Raw genomic sequence first — 19,521 nt, 5'->3', positions numbered from 1 at the left:
TCCTGTCACAGGCTTATCCTACCCTATCAGAGGCCGGGCCACCTGTGAAAGCAGCTATGTCGTTTATCAACTCTGCTGCACAAACTGCGCAATCCTTTACATTGGTATGACTACAAACCAGCTGTGCACAGGATGAATGACCACCACCTAACTGTTGTCAGGAACAAAGTTGACCACCTGATGGCATAACATGCAGCTGATCACAACATGTTCAATTTCAATGGCTGCTTGACAATCTGAGCCATCTGGACTCTAACCTCCACCACCAGCTTCTCCGAACTGGCTGATGAGTGCTATCCATACAACACATCATCTGCTCCCATTATTATCCTAGCCTCAGCCTCAGGTAACCCATTGCCCCCCCCCCCCCCCCTTTCTCCACCCAACAGTTTCTCCTTCCTTCATCCAGTCACCACCTCCCACTTATCATCCTCACGTCCCCTTCAGTAAGTGCCGCTTGCCATTAGCTGCTATAATCATGCCAGCCTACATACCTGCCACCACTCCCTCCTGCATTCCTAACTGGCAAACTGTCCACTTCCCTCTGAGCCACCTGCAGCTCGTGGTCTAGTGGCTAGTGTTGCTGCCTCTGGATCACGGGGTCCCGACTTTGATTCCCAGCTGGGTTTAGGATTTTCTCTGCCCAGGGACTGGGTGTTTGTGTTGTCCTCATCATTTCATCATCATCATCATCATCATCATCATCATTCATGACAGTTGCTAGGTTGGATTGAGTTAAAAATTGGACTGTCTAAAAATTAGGACTTTGTACAGGCACTGATGACCGCGCAGTTGAGTGCCCACCAAACTAATCATCATCATCATCATCATCATCTCTCTGAGCCACTAGCAACGCACTCCTAGTCAGTCCCTGCCTCCCACCTCCCTTCCAAATCTCCCTCTATCCTCCACACCCGATACTGCCCCCACCATAACCAACCCACCAGCCAAAAAACAGCATTGACACTGTTGGTCTAGCTGGCACCACGTAGGAGAGCATAGTTGTGTGTGTGTGTGTGTGTGTGTGTGTGTGTGTGTGTGTGTGTGTGTTATTTTACTGTAGCTTGTCAAAGGATAACTCCTAAAGCTAACAAGTTTTCTTTCATCTGTGTGTGCCTATTGACAACTCAATGCTTCTGCTTTATGATGAGTGGTCTCCTGTAATCCTATAGTTTTTAGCTTCATTTCTTGTTTTAAATAAACTTAATATTTGTGAAAAACTTGGTATCACTTTTGGTGTTAAGTCTTTGACAGTAATGAGATGATTAGTTGCACAATATAATCTTTGTCACTGCCATATTTACTAGTTTGATGAATACTTCCCATTGTCCATAAATTCTATGAAATTTTTCCACCATATTGGATGTTCCGTGAAGTTTTGGAATTGAATCTCAATGATGTTGACATATTGCTATGATGTTTTGGCTGGCAAGTAATAAGCTATCCTTAGGTGCATTTTGTGACTGGTTTTTAGTGGTATTCACAATATTTATACAAAAAATTGGCATTCTGGCACTTATGTATAGATCTGGACTATGTAGGTGTTCTGTCAGCTCGTGCTACTGGCATGATGCAGGCCGCATGGACCTACACGTATTATTCCATGCTTGTTCCCTGCTGAATGGCATGCCAACAGAGGTAAAGCTTAATGGTTTAGTTAATCAGCATAATTGATGCTAGATGTGACGCAAAGCATATAATGCTGTCTTTGAGAATGGTATGAAGATCTGGTTGTGTTCTATGTTGTATCTGATTGAAAGGCATTAAGCTTCATGAAAAATTTAATGATATCAGTAGCAAATGTGTTAAGAAATTTTATTGGTCATGTGCCTTTTCACATTAAGTGATAAAGAGCGTCCCCTCCTTTAAACTGTAATGTGATTATATTTAGTCACACAACTGAATTAGTTCACAATATCAGTGGGAGCTCTATTGGCTTTATGAAGCTATACACGCCTCTAAGCATTACAACATTGTCACCAGGGGAGACATGAAAGTATGAATATGTGCTAATATAACAATGAAGAAAGTCAATTTTTGGCAGTATAATGTGAGTGGATAGATAAAAATTCTACTTACCAAGTGGCAGCAGGAGAACACATATATAAAAAAAGGTTTTGTGTATGCCAGCTTTCGGAGCGATTGACTGCTTCTTCCGGCAGGAGGATTGAAGGGGAAGGAAAAGGAGTGAACTCTACCCCTTTTCGTAAACCTTTCCAGTCCTTTTCCTTCACCCTTCTCCCTTCCTATTCAAGCCTTCTGCCAGAAGAAGGAGCATTGGCTCCAAAAGCTTGCGTATGTAAAACCATTTTTTATATGTGTGTTCTCCTGAGGCCAATTGGTGAATAGATTTTGCGTCGCTTCAGTTAAATTGAGTATGTGCCAGTCAGTTCAACAGACCTAGTGATTGTGTCTTGAATGGTGTCTGCTGAGCTATGTTAGAAACAGAAAGAGACTATTGAGAATGGTTGCACAAGGTAAATGGGGAGAGTGATGCTGGAAGGTTTCCCTTTCCCCACCCTGCCTAGTAAAGAACTAGCTTTAAACCTGACTGATGAGAATAGCTGTTGCAACTAGTAGAGTGGTTATATGTATCGTGGCAGTTAGACGGCTTTGCTCTGGCATCGAGATTGTGGGTACTTGTGTAACAATCTTCTAGATTCATGAATTCTCAGCTATAATTAAAATGTCTGCATTACAATTGTGTATCATTAACTAAAGTTGTATTTCTTGTACCATTATTTTTAAGGATGTATACTTTTTTGCTTTATTTTACACCCCACTTGTACATTCTTAACATTCCATTTTCTCCAGCCAAATATTGGCCTGCATGGTGTTCATGTATGTACCATAAATTATTTGCAGTTTAAACAGCCTACATCATTAACTTTTTTTATTGACTCAAAGTCTGGAAACTTATTAACCTTTTTTGCTTTTACCTAGATAACAGAGGTGTACAGCAGTGGTGGAGATTTCCATTTGGAACTCCCATCTGGAGAACTTGAGGGGCCAAAACATTTATGGGAGATTCCGCCATACCACACAAAAGCTGTCATAAGAATTCGATTTGTAGCAAGAGCAGAGAAAAATCATACAGCATATGTTAGGTTTGTTTCATTTCATCAAGACTTAATTTTGGATATATCTGTCCACATTTTTTACTGTCTTTTCATTTACTTATTGCATTCAAAGGAATTGTAGAGAATTAGTAATTTATCATAGCTTCCAAAATTCTGTATCGTAAATTTTTGTCTTGGTATGTAGAAGAGTCCTCCCATTATAGTCAAGTAGTAACATTTGAATAACCTAGCAGTCTTAAATTTACACTTTCTCATACTTTATTATAATAAATGTCATTAACTTCTTAAGGATAAAAGTGAATCAAACTGAGGATGTGTTAGTGGTGCCTCTAGATGTAGAAGTCATGCCACAAGCAGGACTTTATTCCCCTGATGATGTTATTGATTTTGGCATTGGGGGAAGCAAAGACAAACCAAAGAGAATACCTTTATATCTTTTCAATTCTGGAAAGAAGCTGATACGATTGCAAGTAAGTACAAGATGTTTTTATGTAATTGTAGTAATGTAGGTCAGTGTACTTGCAGGCGTAGTTTATTCATTCACTATTTTGAGCCATTATTATTTTTCATCATGCTTATTTTAATTTTAGAATGTGGTAAACAATTTTTTCTACTTTCAGAGTATAGCTACAACAATGCCTTCTAAAGCAGTAAAAATAGAATTTCAACCAATAAAGGTTTTACCTGATACTAAAATGCCAACCAAAGTTGCAGTACTAACATTTGATTGTAAGTATGAAATGATTTTGTTTAAATATTGATTTAGTTGCTGTTTAATTTTGGAGACAAACTCCCCAGCAAAGGTGTGTATACTTCAGTGTAAGGTATCTCCAATTGCAGCATGAAACAAATTCAGAAGAAAGTATACAGAGTTATTCAAAAAGATGTAGCAAGTTTACTTCATGTGCGTTTCATGACAGTATAAATGAGAAATGAACAGTTTACATACTGAAGGATAGAGGAAGGTCCAGAGTTTTGTTTTGTTAAACTCTAGTTGCATAAACAGCTACTAGGGAGGTGGCAGTTGTGTAAGCAACTGCTAGGGTATTTACACTAATAGGCACTTGTGAGCAAGATGGCGATGATGTAGTAGATTTTTTGCATTCTTGAGTCTGCAAGAAGTGAGTCGGCAGTTACAGTGCAGCTGGCCTTCCGTCTCCATTTGGCATTGAACCACCAACTGGGAAAAGCATAAGCCATTGAATTAAGCAATTTCAACAAACTAGATGTGTTTGCAAAGGAAAAAGTCCAGGCCAACCATGTGTATCAGAGGAAGACATCAGATGAGTATAAGCTAGTTTTGTTCATAGTCAACGTAAATTAAACAGTACAGTTAATATGGAACCAGTAATACCTCAGCCAACTACATGGCGACTTTTGAGAAGGCTTTTGCTGTACAAGTCCTACTGCTCCAGCTTGTGTGGGCTCTCCTTGAGAATGACAAAGGACAGCTTATTACATTTTGTAATGATATTCTGGAAATGATGGAGAATGATGCATCTCTATCGTGCTTAATTTTTAGCAATGAAGTGGAAAGGTGAATAATACAGTGTTTGCGTGTGGGGTCTGCAAAATCCCTGAACAACATTGCAGCATAAAGAGAAACTCGGCAAAGCCAAACGTGATCTGTGCCTTATCACAGACAAACAGTTATGGCTTATTCTTTTTTGTGGAAAGTGCTGTAAGTGGAATAATATGCCTGGATGGTTTTTGCCTCAGCTTCATTCACAAGACTTCATTTTCCAAAAGGATGGAGCTATGTCCCACTGGCACCAAGATGTCAGACAATTTTTCAAGCCCTTCTATGCCAAGTGTAGGTCCCATGGCAGATCATGACCGCTGTCTACACATTTTGCCACTGAGATCTCTTGATCTCATGTCCTGAGAGGTTTTCTTGCAGGGTTCTGTTACAGGGCTGTTTACATCCCATCTCTATGACAACTCACCGAGCGAGGTGGCGCAGTGGTTAGACACTGGACTCGCATTCGGAAGGACGACGGTTCAATCCCGCGTCCGGCCATCCTGTTTTAGGTTTTCCGTGATTTCCCTAAATCACTCCTGGCAAATGCCGGGATGGTTCCTCTGAAAGGGCACGGCCGACTTCCTTGCCCATCCTTCCCTAATCCGATGAGACCGATGACCACGCTGTCTGGTCTCCTTCGCCAAACCAACCAACCAACCTACGACAACTCAGGCCAACATGCGGAACCGTGTCATTGCTGTGGTGAACTCCATAACGCAAGACATGCTTTTCCACATGTGGGACGAGCTTGGCTACCACTTAGATGTTTGCTGATTGGTAAAGGGGAAACAAATTGATCTGTATTGAAAAGAATTGAGGGATTTCTTCCTCTCATTGATATGTAGATTGTTCATGTACAATGTATACTTCATGAAATACACATAATTTAAACTGGGTCCATCTGTTTCAGTAACCCTGTATACAGATTAAATTCCACTTTTTCATAAGAAACATGAAGGATAAGATTAAATTGCTTGTTGTATTTTGTAAGATCATATAAACATTATCTCCTTGTTGCAAAGGAAGATCATTAATATAGGTAATTAGAATGGAGAAATGAATGATTTGAATGTAAATATAGGAAAATTTGTCAGACCCTGTATTCCGAAATAGCAGAACCAGTTGAATAGTTTTAAGGAGAATAGTGATTTCATAAAGCAAGAAAAGGAGCTTAAGTAAAGAGTATGCAATTAAAAATATGAGGAAATCTCAGTAAAAAGTAGAAATAAATTTTTCCCTCTTATGAAATGTACATATAAGCTTAATCCAGTGTTTTGTTAAAGGATGAATTGAATGGGGCAACAAAGTTAACAGTAAAATGCTAGAACTAATTGTGGTGGGTAAACAGTAGACCTGTAAAAATGAAAAATGAAGATTTCTAATCACAAATTTGTGTTTTTTCTTTTTTTTCCTCTCTATTATTATTATTATTATTATTATTATTATTATCATCATCATCATTGGTGAATTGTCCCCAAAAATGGAAGACGTTAAGCAAATAATTCAATCAATTTTTCTTTGCATTCTTTTTGTTATTATTATTATTATTATTATTATTAATTATTATTACTATTACTATTATTATATATTTCAGCCTTTGGTCATGTAAGTAGCATCATAGCCAATTTTACACTTATTGTCAAGTTGTCATCAGACGATTTAAACATGTTGTGTAGTAACTTGTCAAAGTTGATGATTCATTGTTTAATGTATGAAAACAATCTGATGGTGACTTGCTGGCCACTGTGACCAAGCGGTTCTAGGCACTTCATTCTGGAACCGCGCGACTGCTACGGTCGCAGGTTCGAATCCTGTCTCGGGCATGGATGTGTGTGATGTCCTTAGGTTAGTTAGGTTTTCGTAGTTCTAAGTTCTAGGGGACTGATGACCTCAGATGTTAAGTCCCATAATGCTCAGAGCCGTTTAAACCATTTGATGGTGACTTAGTAATAACTCAGGTGAGTGAGCCTGAAACCGAAATACACAATTAAAATATGACAAGACAGTCACTGTATTTCCCAGAGGCAGGATGCATAGTCTGTGTACAAATATAACACTTGGAAGTTCTTTAATCCTGGGGTGTGGGTGAGAGTGGGGGAAATAAATTTAAAAAATAACCATGGGAAAAGTTCTTTAATTTGTTAATTTTTGAAAATAAAATGTAACTGGGTCTACTCACAAAGTGGCGGCAGGAGAACACAAACATATAAAGCTTAAGGAAATTTGCGAGCTTTCTGAGCCAGTGTCTCCTGCTGCCACTTGGTGACTAGATTCTTTGATCTATCCAGTTACATTATATCTTTAATTTATTAGTGTATATTGTGGCTGTTCAATGCCATAAGTGAAATTCTTCAATACCATAAGTAAAAATTATTATTTGTTACATGTATGCATGAGTGGGCTCACACACACACACACACACACACACACACACACACACACACAAGTTCCGTTATCTATTGCAAGACTTTCAAAATCTGTCAAATTCAACTTTACTGCCCACCATTGCCCCAAAACTGACTCGCACTGGTTAATCATATTTTGTTTCGAAATTCCAGTGTTAGTAATTCCCAGACAGATTCTATTCTCTACGCTTCATAAGAAGAGAGTTATTTTACCTGTTGCCTTACAACTTATTGTGATCTAGACTCCGGTGGTGCAGGTTCATGAGAATACAGAGCCCCACAGATATTTATATTATGCTTGTCCACTTACCTGGTGTGATCACTCCCTGATGGGTGGCTGTATCATACATTCAGTAAAGGAGAGTACTGACTACTAAAGAGTAAATCTTTTTGCTTATTTTGCATATTTCTTGCTTTAACCACCATCCCCCCCCCCCTTTTCCCCAAACCACACACACACACACACACACACACACACACACACACACACACACCTCATGCTTAAAACCCACACTAACCATCCGGATTGTTATTTAATTTTTGATTTTTAAGTAAGTATGTGCTTATACCTTTTCAAAACCAGCTAATGTGGTGGTGGGGGCCCTATACTAATATATGGTAAGAATGTTCTTCAGCAATTGATTGCATTCTTGAGTTTCAAATAGTGTAAGGAGGACCACAATTTGCTTTCAGAAAAATGGTTTTCAGATTATCTACCTGCTGCATTTAGCAATATTATGATCAGTGTTATTGTAATCATTGCAAGGAGAGAATACTGTATAACATAGGAATGGCATTTTACTGTTTAATGTGCGTTAATCACTAAAGCCAGTACAGGCAAAACACGTGGACATTTGTGCAATAATGAAGAACAATGGACCCAATTATCGTGTCGAAACTGTCCCAGCACTCATCTGCAGTGACGTGGGTAAAACAGAGAGAAGCTAAATCATGATGGGTCAAATAGGGCTCAGAAACTTGCTGCTCATGAATATAAAACCAGTCCATTGTTTCATCGCTTGATTAACAGCATCATATACACGGGCAGAGATTTGAAACATTTCCCTTGGTAGCACGGTAACTATTCTGTGTAATTGCTTGAGCTTAAAGAATGCATGACCATAAAGACGATTAATATTTGGACATTTTCACATATAACTGGATTTTTTTCAGGAGTTTCGGGTGGCTAACATTGAATTGTGGCAAGAGGTCAGTTCTGTTCAGTACTGGCAATGAAAACTATAAGGGGTGATCAAAAAGTTTTTGTTCAAAGACCGTACAATCCAGAATCAATATGCCAGTTGGGCAAAATCATGATGAGCATTGAGGCACTCATCTCACTGATGCACCAGGGTGAAAGTACCCATTTGGTAAAACACCATGTCCTACTGCATGAAGACGTCTGTAATTGACTATTGCACATCCTTGGCCGACAGGAATCGTCAAAACTTCAAGGCCTTTTTTAAGGAACAGGAGTTGTGATAATTGCATGGGGAGAGATCAAGACTGTAGAGCGGTTGCTCAAGTGTCTCCCACGTGAATTGGCATAACTTCTGCATTACAATTTTTGTGATATGGAGACATGCATTATTGTGAAGCAGCAGCATCCCTTGTTTCACTTTAATTACATACTATAATTTATCCAGCATTGTGCAGTACCGTTCCCCAGAGATGGGGGTATTGGGTTCCTTGTAATCAATAAGCAGTGGCCCCATGCAATCAAAGAACAGGGGGAAGCATCACCTTTCCAGCATATGGCTTGCTCTTGAAAGTCTCAGGACGAGATGAGGACTGATGACACAACTGCGTCGTCACCACTTTTGACTCCGGTTCCCAGTAGTGGCAACATCTTTTGTTGCCTGTAACAATAGTGTCATGGAACATGTTTTCTTCTACACTGAAACGCAACAGATGCTTAATTCAAATAGCCATCTGGTTTGCTTTATGTTTGGCATTCAATGCTGGGGTATCCAATGGCTGCAGATTTTATGGTAGCCTAACTCCTGCTGGATAACGTGTTGCATGCCAATGAAGCTGATGTCAAGATCCTTTGGTAGTGCATAAATGATTATGTGCTGGTCTGCCCTAATTGTATCCTCAACCGCCTGCCTTCTGTTGTCCATAATGGATGAGGCTGGCCTCCCAGATTGACTGGCATTTTGTGTCAAATTGCGACCAGGACATGGTACATGGCACACCATTCTGCAATGGTTTTGACAGACTGTCTGACAGATGTCTACTTGTTTTTGTCCTTTGGCAGCCAAGAAAATAACAACGGTATGGTGGCCCTGTTTGGATGCATGTGATAATAATATCACCATTTTTCACATTTCCGCATTTGGGCACGCACATCAGAAAGATGTGAATGCCACACTAATCCCTTGCCTATAAGTCGGTGCTTATATATTTGCATCGGAGCCATGGTCTGTTACATATAGGCTGCAGCAACACCCTCAAACGAATACTGCTTATAACCCATTATAGCAATCACTTTAAGATGTTAGTAAGAAATGCAGAAACACTTATCATGAAATCAGCCAGTTTGCTAACACCAAAGTTGTTGAAACTGTGGTGAAAGAAGTGATAATTCCCTTCTTCAGTGCTCAAAGCTGCAATGACAAATATAACAGATAAATACATATTTTAATACCTTTTATGTGCATAATATACATTACTAGTATTATAATATAATTGGTAGATAAAAAATCATTTCGGCAAGTGGTGGCAGGAGAAGACACACATGATTCAAGGAAAGTGTAAGCTCTTGGAGCCAGTGGCTCTGGGGCAAAAGGATTGAAGCAGAAGGAAGGGGGATGAAGGAAAAGGATTTTCAAGGCTTAGGAAATGGGGAGTGTTGAGGAAAAGCTGCCAAGAACCCCTGATCAGGGGCACTTTACTGGACAGGATGAGAAGGAAAGACAGATTGTTGGGGACTGCACTGGATGAGATTTGAAAGCCTGGGAGCTTAAAGGTGGAAGATGAGGTAATAAACAAGACAGAGACAGTACTAGTATTGACAGGCAATTTATGCTGCTATGTTAAGGACTATGAATCTCTTGCGAAAACCATTTGTAGCAGCTCATTACAGATAATACAGTGATATCTTGAGAAATAATACTAAACAGATCAATAAAATGAGCCTTGCAGACAGGATAGACAAATCTCATGTGAAAACCAAAATAATAACAGGTTTAGTTAAGACAGTCTGGGAAGAAACGGACAAGTTAAATTTTCAGTCTACATAGATCTACATTTAGGTCTATATCCATATTCAACAAAACCACTGTGCAGTGCATGACTCAGGATACATAATTAGAGCTCTGCAGGTCAGAACTGCAACACCCTGTGTTGAACTCACATGATTTTCTTCTTGGTGGCCAAGGAAAACATTTCAGGCACACTGCCATGAAGAATTGACAAAAAAAGGCTTCGGGGTGACATAAAGAGTGCAAATGAAACTAACCCTTTCCCTGGGGTGTTGGTACCTACACATTCGTGATCAGAAATGGCAGTTTGCGGTGTGATGAGCAACAGGAAGATGTTTCTGACATGCTTTGACATTGTTGACACCCCAGATATTTCAGTGCTTCTCTAAGTATACTGTGGGGCTGCATCCCCATTGAAAGTGATCGGCCCCTTTGGAGTGTTCATATACAGGTTGAAAACACTAGGGACTGTTCAAAAACATTCAATGAAACTTGGACATGATCCAAAGCAGTAAAGAGTATTTAGGTTTTTTCATCCCTCCCGTTTCCTTCCCTCCTGTGGTACATCATCTCCCACCCCCCTCCCCCCTCCAGTTTGGCAACATTCTTGGTGCTACCCACACAACTTTATTGAGCGCAATACAAATATAACTGTAGGAACCAATGCAGCCTGATGGCTACTCTCCCATCCGAGGGTTAGGAAACCCCTTCGTCACCCTTGTGTGCAGTTTGCTTACCTTCAGATGATAGAGCAGCTGCCAGGCTGAACTGGTGTCAAAGTTTCTGATGGGTACATTTGTAGCATTTTAAAAAAAGTTGCATCTGTGGCACAAAGGGTGTTGCCAAACTGGTGGTTCTTAGAGAAACACTTTGCCATTTTATTCATTTAAATGTCAGTTTTGCTCTCCCGCATGATCACATTACAAGAGGGCAGAAAACAGATGTTTTGAAAAACCACAAGTACCTTCTACTGCTGTAGATCACATTCAAATTTTGTCAGATAGTTTTGGACCAATCCGTAACCGAAAGCAAGGGTTGAAATGTCAAAGGGCATCAGTAGTGTCAAAGCATCTAAACACCATCTTCCTGCTGCTCCTCACACTGCAAATTGTCATTTTTGACTGTGAAATGTGTGTGATTCAATGCCTCAGGGAAAGGGGTGGTTTTATTGACACCTTAATGCCACTCCCTGAGGCATTTCCATGTAGATTCTGAGTGGTGATGTGTCTGAAATGCTTTTCTGGGCCACCCATAAGAAAACTGTGTGACTTGAATGCTGAGTGTCATGGTTCTGACCTTCATTGTAGAGAAATCAAATGAAGGGTTGAAATGGGGCTAAGAGGGGTTGTGACAACTTCCTCATCATTTGACATGTCCATGATGGTGTTGGGCAGAACTGTGGTGAAATTTGGTGCTGATGTGACATCATTAATTCACTTTACAGCTCACATGAACTTCTGAGCTGTGGCCTTTTTTTCACATGTGCGACACTTTGCTGTTTGAAGTGTCGCTGAGCCTGAGGGTGATGCCACAGGGTGCCCCACTTCTGCTCTATTGCAGAGGGAGGTTTTAGGCACTTTTGAGGGAAATTTAATTTCAAACTTATGTGTCGCATTTGGAGATAATTATGTGGTTTCAAAAAGGTGATCCTTTAATTTTGTTGCACTCTATAGGTAACTGCATTATTTGAATAAAGTGTGAGGCCACTCTAAATATTGCCTATCAGATCCTTAATATATAATATGAACGGTAGGGATTCCAACATGTTTCCATGAGGCGTACTAAAAATTACTTTTACATCTGTCGATGATATTCTGACCAAGGTAACACACTGCCTATTCCATACAAAATAATCCTCAGTCCAGTGGCAAATTGTGTTTGGTATTTTTAGTAATAAGTGTTGGTGTGGTACTGAGTCAATGCTTCAAGAAATTCTGCATCTGCCCAATTACATTGATCCATGAGTTTCAGAATGTGATGTGGGAAAATATTGAGTTGGATTTCAAGTTACCCATGTTTCTAGATTATGTGCTGTTTGGGATGGAGGATGAGATTGTATTCAAGATATCTCTCTTTGGAATATGTTCTCAGATTATACAACAGGTAGATGGGAAAGGTATGGATGGTACTTTCACAGATCATCTCTGCTGACATTCTTATAGATGGGTGAGACTTTTGCGTTCTTTCAGCAACTGGGCAGAGTTTTTTTCAGCAGGATCTGCAGTGTGTTATGGTTGAAGGAGGGGCTAACACAGCCTAAATTCTGTATAGACTCCATCAGAACGTGGAGCATTGTTCTGTTTTAGCAATTTCAACTATTTCTCAACTCCACTGACACTAATATCTATATCATTCATCAATATAGTGATGAGGGAATTAAACTGACTCAGTACTCCTGTATCTTACTTTTTGTAGGAACATTAAGAGTACATAGTTCATCATTTCTGCTTCTGCTTTGCTACCGTCAGCTTCTTTTCCCCTATCATCTATGAGTATCAACACGTGTTGGTACAGATGATATGTGGCAGTGCATCCTCAAATGTCTTTCTGCTACTTTTGTGAGTTCTTCAGAAGTACACCCTGCCCTGAAGTGATGTATAATGTTCCTCAGATGAGAAAATCTGTAGAAAATAAATAATTAAATAGCTGCACTGTACATGTACGTCTACAGTGTGCATAGATTTAGTTAACTGACTTTTAGAAGCAAAGTAAGTTAATCTCATTAGGTATGACTGAAACGACTAAATGAAGACAAATCCTTGCATAAAATATCTGTTGTATATTATCACTCTGAGTAAGTACACAAATTTTGCTATCAAATCTATCATAGCACACAGTTCGAGAAATGAAAGTACGAAATTAAGCACTATTCGCTTCAATCTTATCACGCTTACAGCACACTCTTTCTATCTAGTAGTCGGCTTAAGATTTTAACTCACAATCTGTTATTGAAAGAATCGCACTTCTTATCAGTTAAAAAATACTTTGAATGTTTGCTTAAATACCATGCAGTTCATCTTGCTTAGGATTCTGAAAGTTCGTGGTCATGACAGTGCAGTACACCACTTGGAATTAAAATTCGTATAACCTGGTACTCTCTCTCTTTTTACCAGTCCCAGTTCTGAAATTAGTTTACACCAAAATACAAACTAATGCATTCCAGAAAGCAAATTAACACATTTTTTACTCATCCGAAGGACTGAAGTAAATATTATATTTCTAAATTGCTGAAAACTGGGTACTTTACAATTGCCATATTTCTGCGTGTATGTGACTCACGCCAAGATTGCACAGTCTGATTAGTTATTAACAATTTCAGCAGTTCATACTTCACATACATGCTGTTTTCACTCCCTCATTCACTAGGACAACACAATAAGTGAAAATAATGTCATCCAGTAGATATTAGCTGTCTGAAACTGAAACTATTACGTAGATCTTAGCTTTTTAATCAAAATGCTGTTTATTTAAATATTTAATGGTCGAGTTAAAAGTTTTACACTGACTTTCACAAGAGCACATTAGCATGCCAGGAAGTTATTTGTCATGGAAAGTCATAAAATCCACATTTTAGGTAATTTTGCATATCTGAAAGCTGCTTTAGATAACTGAAATTATACTGTTGTTAACTATTGTCATTAAGAAAGGCTGTACAAAGTGTCATGACAATTTAATGACAATTGAATTACCAGAAATTTCTTTAATAAATCATAGTGTATGTGTAATATTTGACCTTGTGCCTAGCTTGAATAGATGAGCTGACCAATTCACGTCATATGCTTCTCTCAGCATATGAAAACATTCTCTAGGGCCATGAGTCTTTGCAGATGGCTGGAAAGCTTCTGTCTGTTTCTCAAATAGGGACGTATATTGCTATACCTCAGATAGCGTGTACATGCCACCAGAACTTCTTCAGGTTTTGTGAGAGACCTTTTCATAACAATTAATAAGATTCTGCTACCCTAGTCATTGAAGGTGTCACACATTTCTCTTTTGGCAGCTGAACACATTTCATTTGTTGTTGCTGTTGTTGTTTTAGTTGTTATTGTTCTTGTCTTTAGGCTGAAGACTAGTTTGATGCAGCTCTCCACGCTAGTGTATCCTGTGCAAGTCTTTTCACCTCTGTGTAACTACTGCAACCTACATCCATTGGGACCTGTGTACTGCATTTGAACCTTGATCTTCCTGTACAATTTTTACCCAACACACTCTCTCTGTTATCAAATTGACAGTTCCTTGATGCTTCAGAATCCCTCCTTTTAGTCTTTTGTGGCATAAATTTTTCTTTTTTCCCCCAATTCCATGCAGTAACTCTTTGTTAGTTACTCAATCTACCCAATTACCTCCAGCATTATTCTGTAGCACCACATTTCAAAAGCTTCTATTTTCTCCTTGTCTGAGCTGTTTCTCATCCACGTTTCACTGCAGCACAAGGTTCCACTCCAGACGGATACCTTCAGAAAAGACTTCAGAACATTTTCATTTATATTCAGTGTCAAAAGATTTCTCTTTTTAAGAATGCTTTTCTTGCTACTAACAGTTTGCATAGGTTTGCATTTCTTTAGCCTACTTTCTATGCTAAGTTGTAGGGTCAATGTAGTCTTGTGTGCTCGTACATTTCTCTGACACGCTTACCTGTTTGTTCCTGAGACTGATCTCTTTGTTTTTCCATTCTTCAGTAAATAATGCATTTTGCAACCATGATGTATTAAATTGATGGTTTGGTGATGTTCTCACCTGTCAGCACCTGACTTTTTTGGAATTGCAATTGCTACCTATTTCTTCAGATCTGAGGATATTTTGTCTGTCTCATTTTCTTGCACACCAGGTAGAATAATTTTGCCATGACTGGCTCTCCTACGTATCTCAATAATTCTGAGGGAATGTTACCTACTCCAGGGGGCCTTGTTTCGATTTAGATCTTTCAGTGTGTGTGTTCTGAAAGAACAACTACGGTCACGTGATATCAAGTCAGTGTTCTCCAAGAGCAGGAAAAGTAAAAATGTTCGATGTTCACATGATGAGCCACTGACTGCATTTCTTCCCTTTTCTGACGCTACCTCCGGCAAAATAGAGAGAGTCTTGAGAAGACAAAGTATCAGATGTATTTTCCAACCTCTTAAGAAGATACAGCAGATACTATGCCCTGTTAAGCACAGTCTTGGCCTTAGGATTCCTGGGATTTACAGTATCCCATGTGAGTGCGGAAGCAATTACATAGGTCAGTCCATCCACACTGTTTTTGACCATTATGCAGAACATCAATGGCATATTAAAAATCGAGAACTACAGAAAACTGCAGTTGCAGAGCACCGCCTCAAAAAACAAACATAAAATACTGTTTGAAGCTGCAGAAGTTTTGTCCCAGGCTTGTACATACTGGTACTCTATAATTAAAGAGGCTGTAGAAATAACAATTGGTGAGAAAACCTTCAACCATGATGGCAGATATAATCTTATCAATGCATGGAATCAAGCTCTTGCTGCAGAGAAGAACCAGAGATATTCGTTGCAATGTTTATGCTACAGCAGGAGTGGTGGCACCACCAGTGCAGGCGTTGATAACATCCGTGATAGCATGATGTAACTACTAACCAATCAGAAGCCATCTTTGGGCTATATTCGGTCATCACAGCAGCATTTTTGACAGTCATTTGCTCCCAATGGAGATGATGATGCTAATTGTCAAAAGCTGAAGGTTTTAACTTGAAGTGATGTGGCAAGAAGTCTGAGAATGTTGTGCAGCAATGTGATGACTGTAAATAAGCTTTGTAAAATGGTTTTTCTATTTCATGATGCATGGCTACAACAACCTAATGATTATTATATGGACGTCAGTGTACTGAACATTTACATGTTTTGTGACAACTTAGTTATTACTTTATAAGTGGAAATATGTTTAAGATTTTTTGACGTATCCCACATTGATTATGACCACTGCACTTGGGATCTGTGGAAGATGCATTAGCACATCTGTTTTCCTTTTAAAATGTTTATTACGTAATTTTGTTTTCTGACTTCATGGAGGATCTCCTCACTATGGACCTCTTGTAGTGAAAAGTACACCTAATCAAATCTACTCAAGTCCTATTACATGCATCTCGTGCCCTATCAAAGGCAGGGCTACTTGTGGTAGCAGTCATGTGGTCTAACAAACTGCTGCAACCACTGTGCTGTATTGTATGTGGTTATGACAACTAGCAGGCTGCCTGTATGCATGATTGGCCACTGATGAACTATGGCCACAACACAGCTGGCCCACCGAATTGGTGAGCTACTATCACATACGATGTGCTTCACTTCAATGACTGCTTCATAGCTGAGGTCGTATGGATTCTTCCCACCAACACCAGTTTTTCTGAACTGCGCAGATGGGAGCTCACCTGCTGGTATGTCAATATTTCCTTCATTCCTGTAATCCCCCTGAGCTCAACATTTGCTAGTCCCAGTCTTTCATCTGCTTAGTTCTTTCCCTGTTTGCACTCTAGTCCTACCTATGCCTGGCTTATACACTACTGGCCATTAAAATTGCTACACCACGAAGATGATGTGCTACAGACGCGAAATTTAACCGACAGGAAGAAGATTCTGTGACATGCAAATGATTTGCTTTTCAGAGCATTCACACAAGGTTGGCGCTGGTGGTGACACCTACAACCAGCTGACATGAAGAAAGTTTGCAGCCGATTTCTCATACACAAACAGCAGTTGACCGGCGTTGCCTGGTGAAACGTTGTTGTGATGCCTCGTGTAAGGAGGAGAAATGCGTACCATCACGTTTCCGACTTTGATAGAGGTCGGATTGTGGCCTATCGCGATTGCGATTTATCGTATCGTGACATTGCTGCTTGCGTTGGTTGAGATCCAATGACTGTTAGCAGAATATGGAATCTGTGGGTGCAGAATGCCGTGCTGGATCCCAACGGCCTCGTACCACTAGCAGCCGAGATGACAGGCATCTTATCCACATGGCTGTAACGGATCGTGCAGCCACGTCTCGATCCCTGAGTCAACAGATGGGGATGTTTGCAATACAACAACCATCTGCACGTACAGTTGGACGACGTTTGCAGTAGCATGGACTATCAGCTCGGACACCATGGCTGCAGTTACCCTTGACACTGCATCACAGACAGGAGCGCCTGCGATGGTGTACTTAATGACGAACCTGGGTGCACTAATGGCAAAACGTCATTTTTCCGGATGAATCCAGGTTCTGCTTACAGCATCATGCTGGTTGCATCCGTGTTTGGTGACATCGCGGTGAACACTTATTGGAAGCGTGTATTCGTCATTGCCACACTGGCGTATCACCTGACGTGATGGTATGGGGTGCCATTGGTTACACGTCTCGGTCATCTCTTGTTCGCATTGACGGCACTTTGAACAGTGGACGTTACATTTCAGATGTGTTACGACCCATGGCTCTACGCTTCATTCGATCCCTGCGAAACCCTACATTTCAGCAGGATAATGTGCGACCGCATGTTGCTGGTCCTGTATGGGCCTTTCTGGATACAGAAAATGTTCGACTGCTGCCCTGGCCAGCACATTTTCCAGACCTCTCACCAATAGAAAACGTCTGGTCAGCGGTGGCCGAGCAACTGGCTCGTCACAATACGCCAGTCCCTACTCTTGATGAACTGTGGTATCATGTTGAAGCTGCATGGGCAGCTGTACCTGTACAGGCCATCCAAGCTCTGTTTGACTCAATGCCCAGGCGTATCAAGGTTGTTATTACGGCCAGAGGTGGTTGTTCTGTGTACGGATTTCTCAGGATCTATGCACCCAAATTGTTCGAAAATGTAATCACATGTCAATTCTAGTATAATATGTTTGTCCAATGAATACCCGTTTATCATGTGCATTTCTTCTTGGTGTAGCAATTTTAATGGCCGGTAGTGTAATTTGGCAGTGCGCCTTCTATTGCCCTTTCCCTTTGCCCCCCTCCCCCCGGTCCAACTTCACCCTCCCCAGCCCTAAGCACTGCCTCTTGATGCTGCATCTAACAGCCTACTACCCTCTATCCTGTTTTCACTACGTCCTTGTGCACTACCACAGGCAGCACTAGCTTCCGCTCCCACCCCTACCCTGCTATCCTCCCACACTCTACTCACACCTCTCCTGTACCCCATCTACAGACCCTAGCAGAGATCGCTGCCCAATGTATGTACTGTCACATTGGACCTTAGCATAAGGAGATGACAGTGGCCATATTTGTGAGGTATGCATGCGTGATAACTAATAACACCTGGCAGTCTGTGGTGAGTAGCAATCTATCCATCTAATAGCATTGAGATATTGAATTTAATTGATGGAGGGAGACAATATACAAATGCAGCAAATGATGCAGGCAAAAGAATATACAGGCATGTACACAATGAGGCCGACAGAGTATGGTAAAGTCTAAGCAGCTATGGCTAGAGGAAAAATGCAAGACCATAGAAGCATGCATGACTAGTGGAGAGACAGATACTACCAACCGGAAAATTATCGAGAGCTTTAGAGAAAAGAGAAGTCGCTGTATGAGCATCAAGAACTCAGATATTAAGCCAGTATGAAAAAAAAAAGGAAAGTTAGTGTGATGGCAATATTACAGAAAGGAAATAAGAAGCAAATGAAGATGACACGGAGATACGATGCTCTGAGAACCATTTTAAAGATTAATTTTGGAATAGAAGTGGTCCTCATCAGGAACGGTTTTTGCTCTGTGTACTAATGTATTTAAAGTTTGTGTTTTCTTGTCTGGATGTTGAAAATTCTGGACGCCAAGATATAAATCACTGTGCATCAGCTTGTGGTATACTGAGTGGCCGAGGTGTCCATCTGACTTTTGTTGTACTAGAACATCTAAAAAGAGCAGCTTTCCCTCTTTCAATGTCTTGACTGTGAACTGGATGTTTGAGTGGATGCTATTCATATGTTCCTGGAAGCGCTCAAGAGTTTCTATCCCATGTGGCCAGACCATAAACGTGTATCGTCAACATGATGATAAAATGGGGATGGATAAAGGGGAGCCAATTTAATGCACAGTTCTCAAAATGTTCCATAAAAAAGTTAGCCATTTCTGGGGACAGCAGAGAACCCATAGCCATTCAGTCTGTCAGTTCACAAAAGTTACCACTGTACAAGTAGCAGGTGGTGGTCATAGCATGTTGGAACAACTTTATTGTTTCAGGAGGAAAATGCTCTGCCAACAGTTTCAATGTCTCCTCCACGAGAATCTTTGTAAATAGAAAGACTACATCCAGGCTGACTGAAATGTTGTTTTGGCCAACTAGATCTCATCGTGATACCTGACAGCAGTT

At 40.3% G+C, this 19,521-nt stretch overlaps 1 protein-coding gene across 2 annotated transcripts in view; it reads left to right on the top strand.

The window, feature by feature from the left end:
• The window catches only part of LOC126413333 (transmembrane protein 131), a 374,881-nt gene that overhangs the window by 128,045 nt on the left and 227,315 nt on the right, over positions 1–19,521 (top strand). For both annotated transcript variants that reach the window (XM_050083243.1, XM_050083244.1), the window contains exons 8-10: positions 2,944–3,107; positions 3,370–3,550; positions 3,701–3,809. In XM_050083243.1, coding sequence (XP_049939200.1) covers positions 2,944–3,107; positions 3,370–3,550; positions 3,701–3,809 — 454 coding nt within the window. The remainder of the gene's footprint in view (positions 1–2,943; positions 3,108–3,369; positions 3,551–3,700; positions 3,810–19,521) is intronic.

Source organism: Schistocerca serialis, chromosome 7 (assembly GCF_023864345.2).
Source record: "Schistocerca serialis cubense isolate TAMUIC-IGC-003099 chromosome 7, iqSchSeri2.2, whole genome shotgun sequence".
NCBI lineage: Eukaryota > Metazoa > Arthropoda > Insecta > Orthoptera > Acrididae > Schistocerca > Schistocerca serialis.
Note: the sequence above shows the minus strand (reverse complement) of the source record. Positions and strands in the feature narration are given on the sequence as shown.